We start from the raw sequence: 5,313 nt of genomic DNA, 5'->3' as shown, positions 1-5,313 counted from the left end.
TTACTTTTTCACACAGAAATAACCTACCAAAATAAAATTTCACATTACATAAGCTTTAGACAGGGGGATTATCTTTAAAACATGTAATTCAATACAATGCAGATAGGAGAATCACAAAATACATGAAAATAACAAGGGTCCAAATGAATAAAAAGACATATTTGGGAAACAGCAATTAAATTGAATCTACTTAATATAAAATGTATGTTAAACAATAGCCTGAGCCAAAGAAAAAAACTACTGAAATGTTATGTTAAGTGTAGTTAGTAGAAGTACAATTAAGAGAGAAAATCAATAGAAGTTAAAAATATAAACCTACATATACAAAGGTTAGAATAAAAAGGAGTCAAATAATTTAATTGTGTCTCTGGATTATACAAAAGAAACCAAAGAAGCTTATCTAAGAATAATTTGTTGTTCAAGTTTCCAAAATTGACAAGAAGACACAAATCAGTGAATTCACAATAGTGGTAACATAAAAGAAAAGACTTAAATGACAAAAGGATGATAATCTGCAAAGATAAAAATCTCCATAGTTTATATGTGTGAAAGCAGAAATAACTATTAGCAGATCATTGAGAAATTGTCAGTAAAACCAGAACTAGATGCTTAGTTAATATGCTTTCAACAAACAATAATATGCAGATTACGTTCTGAAGTAAGATCTAAGGATTAGGTAGCAAAAGCAGCTTTATAGATGCCAAGTCTAAAGGAAAAAAAATCCTGCATTAAGTTAGGAAAGTTTAAGAAGTAATTTCAATGCATGGAGACCATTGAACTAAGGGAGGCATATAATCTTTGGCAGTGTCAAAGTAAAAAAAAAATGGTTACAAGTAAAAAACACAAGTAAAATTCTACACATTTAAAATAAAATTTAAATTCCTTAATTTTTTGAATATTTAACAGAGTGAGAATTCAGCTTTTCAGATTTGTTTCATCAACTTGTTAAAATTGTCATATCAATCACATTTTTCAGAGTACCAATTATTCTTTTATCAGAACTAATAAATATCAAAGGACTGGCCATGGCATACACATTTCCCAAAAGTCTCTGGACATCCAGTACAATTGGATCATATTTCCACAATACAGTTGAGAAGGATGACATTGTGATATCCACACAGTACATGATCACAAAGAAACTCACCGGCAGCAGGACAGTATGGGTGGCCCTTTTTGCTGGGGAGGTTCTTGGGGTAACACTCATGCTGTGAAGGTACTCACACCTCTTCTGATGATTAGATAAGAAAATCACCATGTATGCACCGAAGAGCAACATGATTCCTACAAAGATGTTCTGGGACAATGCAAGCATGAAAAATATTTCCGTGATGATAGAATTTATTGAGGAAAGTGAGCAATACTTACTGACATGGAGTAGTTTGGTCATGTTGGGATGAGCTACAGTGTAGATGATCATGTTACTATTGAAAGAGAGGTTGAGGGACCAAAAACAGAAGAAAACCTGACTAATATAATTTGTGAGTCCATGTTTAAATCTTGACATGTAGAAGGTGCTGGGGCTGATGGTGATGACCTGGATGATGCTCAAGAGGGACATAGTACTGATGGAGAGACCCCTCATCACCCTGATCATATAGAGAAAAATCTTATATTTAAGTCATTTAGAAAATTCAGTGACTTGAACATATCTGCAGATAAAATTTCCAGTGTTGTGAGTAGCATCATTATAAGGACAAATGCCAAGTGACACGTGGTCACATCAATGGGCTTAGGTCTATGATCTCGGTGGATTTTCAAGATGTGGAAGAGAAAGAGGAAGGTATTGGCTAAGATTCCAATGGCAGCTTGAAAAAAATACATATTTTTTAAAAAAAATTTTTGACAGGCAGAGTGGACAGTGAGAGAGAGAGACAGAGAGAAAGGTCTTCCTTTTGCCCTTGGTTCACCCTCCAATGGCCAACGCGGTTGGCACGCTGCAGCCGGCGCACTGCGTTGATCCAATGGCAGGAGCCAGGGGCTTATCCTGGTCTCCCATGGGGTACAGGACCCAAGCACTTGGGCCATCCTCCACTGCACTCCCTGGCCACATCAGAGAGCTGGCCTGGAAGAGGGGCAACCGGGACAGAATCCAGTGCCCCGACCGGGACTAGAACCCGGTGTGCCGGTGCCGCAAGGAGGAGGATTAGCCTAGTGAGCCACAGCGCCGGCCTAAAAATACATATTTTTTATTTTTTATTTTATTTTTTTAAATTTTTGACAGGCAGAGTGGACAGTGAGAGAGAGAGACAGAGAGAAAGGTCTTCCTTTTGCCGTTGGTTCGCCCTCCAATGGCCGCCGCGGTAGCGCGCTGCGGCCGGCGCACCGCGCTGTTCCGGTGGCAGGAGCCAGGTGCTTCTCCTGGTCTCCCATGGGGTGCAGGGCCCAAGGACCTGGGCCATCCTCCACTGCACTCCCTGGCCGCAGCAGAGAGCTGGCCTGGAAGAGGGGCAACCGGGACAGAAACTGGTGCCCCGACCGGGACTAGAACCCGGTGTGCCGGTGCCGCAAGGCGGAGGATTAGCCTGTTGAGCCACAGCGCTGGTCCATATTTTTTAATGATAGCATAAGTGATAACTTTTTTCATATTAACAGCATACAGGAAACATTTTAGATACCTGTAAAACAAAAACAGATCTTACATTACCAGTGTTTTCTTTTTCATGAAAGTTATCACAAATATCATTTTTATTTTACCCACTTATTTTTAAGGAACCCTAAATATTTTGTACAGATTTTTGGTAGTAAGATTTCTGCATTGTCTGTAACAAATGAAATTTTTCACTACATCCATATTCTGAACCCTTTGAAAACTCCTATATTTGTGAATTTCAAACATGTTTGCAACAAGATAAACAATTGCATTTTTTCTGTAAATATTTTTAAATGCTCTACATACATAGGCCTGGTGCGAAATGGCTCGATCTCATAAATGAATGGAAGAAGTAGAAAAATTCCTCTACAGTCATGGGACATGCATGAGTTAATGACAGGCACATGGAAGAGTTGGTAAAGTCGTTGTTGAATTTGCTTCAAAGGCTTAATCTACTAAAGCAAAAGCACTATGAATCATAACTGAATAATTGATTTTCCATAAATGTGTATCTGTACCCATGGAACCAGAAAAATTACCAGGACCATACTGACTAGAAGATTAACTATCTCCACATTTCAAGGATCATAATCAATTCAATTATATATTTAAGCAGTGTATAATATTGGTGAAATTATTTTAGTATATACACACACATATATATATATATGTATATATAAATTATATTGTCCTATTCATACATTATGAGATGTTTAGTGAAAGAGATAACATAATTACATGAAAGAAAGTAGATAAGGATTTCAATATTTTCTTCTCCTGCCACAGTGATATTTGGCTGATTATCCCTACCTCATTTCCTTCATTTGGTAAATGCCCACCATGCACTGAAACAAACTTGCTCTAACAGATAATCAATTCTTATTTGTTTCTAATGAGGCTCTTGATAACATACAGTCTGGGTGAGGAAAAAAAAAACATGGCTACTGTGGATGATTGATAATAGATGAAATATAATCATTTAGATAATTGCTTTTGAAAATGCACATTAATTCCCTGTATCTAACAACTGATAGTTTTCCACAACATATATGTGTACTCCAAAATATCATACTATTTGTTTGTATTTTAAAGCTAGTTTTGTATCTTGTATTTTATGTGAATAATCTGGCAATTGCATCATGGAAGGATCGCTGAAGGTGCAATAATATGTTGTCAACATGTAAGATAGGAAATAGAGGAATTTGAAGATTGTCACTTACAGTTTGGTTAGGGTGTAAAGAAGAATTGGGTCTTTTGAAACAAAGTAAATACTTAAACATATCAATGTACAGCTCAGTTCTCACTGGAAGAACTAAAAATCTGAGATTACTGGAGCTGAGAGTGAAGCCTCTGAGCATTTTAAGAAGAAAGTATGGGCAACATTCACCTTCTTTATCCTGCCTTTCATCTTATATGTCAAAATATTCACTTCATTTTGGATCATGGTGAGGAAAACACCACAATTAAATGAACCTGGACTTTTTGGCCCTCTCCCCACTAACCCTGAGGGCTGTTCTGGCTGCAACACACTCACCCAGAGCTCCAGGTTCCTGGAAAGCTAGCACCGCTGTCCTCTTCTTCCAGGTGGCATCATGTTTATCTACTGGGACCTCATCAGTGACTATGAGATGTTCTATAACATTTGCAAGATGTGCCTGGAGGTGGAGGGGAAAATGGCCAGTGGCCAGAGAGTAACAATGATGATTCCTTGCTTTGTGTAAGTGCCTCTTCTGAAGGCCCTGAGGGCAAAGGTACTGAAAGCACAGTAATCACTGGTGTTGATGTTGTCATGAACCATCACCTGCAGAAAACCAGATTCACAAAAGAATCCTTCAAGAAGCATATTAAAGATTACCTAGAATCAAAGGCAAGCTTGAAGAACAGAGACTAGAAAGGGTAAAACCTTGTATGATAGAGGATGCACAACAAATCAAACACATCCTTGCTAATTTCAAAAACTACCAGTTCTATTTGGGTAAAAACATGAATCCACTTGGCATGGTTGCTCTGCTGGTACTACCATGAGGATGGAATGACCCCATTTATGATTTTCTTTAAGAGTGATCTAGAAATGGAAAAATGTTAACAAAATTGGCAACTACTTTGGATCTATCACTGCTCATCATAACTGGCTGCTGCTTGTTATCCACACAACATCAGGATTTACAGGAAATGGGACTGATGTTATCTCGAGACCTTCATTTATTTTGGCCATGATTTACTTGGAATGAAGGCATTGTTTTTAAGGGAAAATTGTCTTGTAGGTTGTCAAAAATTATATGCATTTAAACTCAAATAATATAGATAAATAGACTAGAAACCAAAAGGCTAATGATGAAATCTTTGGGCTTAGATTAGGCATGTACATAAAACAGAAGCAGTATGACAAAAAGATGTCATCTATATAAACTCAAGGGCTACTTGATACACAAAGTATGTTTTAAAAAATATTTACTCAAAAGTCAAAAATACAGACACACACACACACAGAGGTAGTGAGAGAGCCAGGCATCTCCCATTCACTGGTCACTCCCAGAGATGCCCAAGAAAACTGGCCAAAAATAGGAGTGAGGAACTCCATTCCAGTCTCTCATTTGTGTGCCAGGAACCCAGGTACTGGAGCCATTATCTGCTGCTGCCTAGTTGCAACAGAAGCAGGAGGCAAAGGGATCAGAAGCATGTATACAGGACATGAACCAACACACTGATAAAGGATGAAA

At 37.9% G+C, this 5,313-nt stretch overlaps 1 protein-coding gene and 1 pseudogene across 1 annotated transcript; one reads left to right on the top strand and one right to left on the bottom strand.

Annotated features, from left to right (window-relative positions):
• Positions 1-937: 937 nt before the first annotated feature.
• LOC133754119 (vomeronasal type-1 receptor 90-like) lies at positions 938-1,561 on the bottom strand. The gene has a single exon (XM_062184689.1). It carries the CDS (start codon positions 1,559-1,561, stop codon positions 938-940), a length of 624 nt encoding a protein of 207 aa, XP_062040673.1.
• A 2,624-nt stretch (positions 1,562-4,185) lies between these two features.
• On the top strand, positions 4,186-4,679 carry LOC133754227 (translationally-controlled tumor protein-like; annotated as a pseudogene).
• Positions 4,680-5,313: the final 634 nt, after the last annotated feature.

The sequence above is a fragment of the Lepus europaeus genome, chromosome Y (genome assembly GCF_033115175.1).
Source record: "Lepus europaeus isolate LE1 chromosome Y, mLepTim1.pri, whole genome shotgun sequence".
In the NCBI taxonomy this organism is placed as follows: Eukaryota; Metazoa; Chordata; class Mammalia; order Lagomorpha; family Leporidae; genus Lepus; species Lepus europaeus.
The sequence above is the reverse complement of the archived record's forward strand: the minus strand, read 5'-3'. Positions and strand labels throughout refer to the sequence as shown.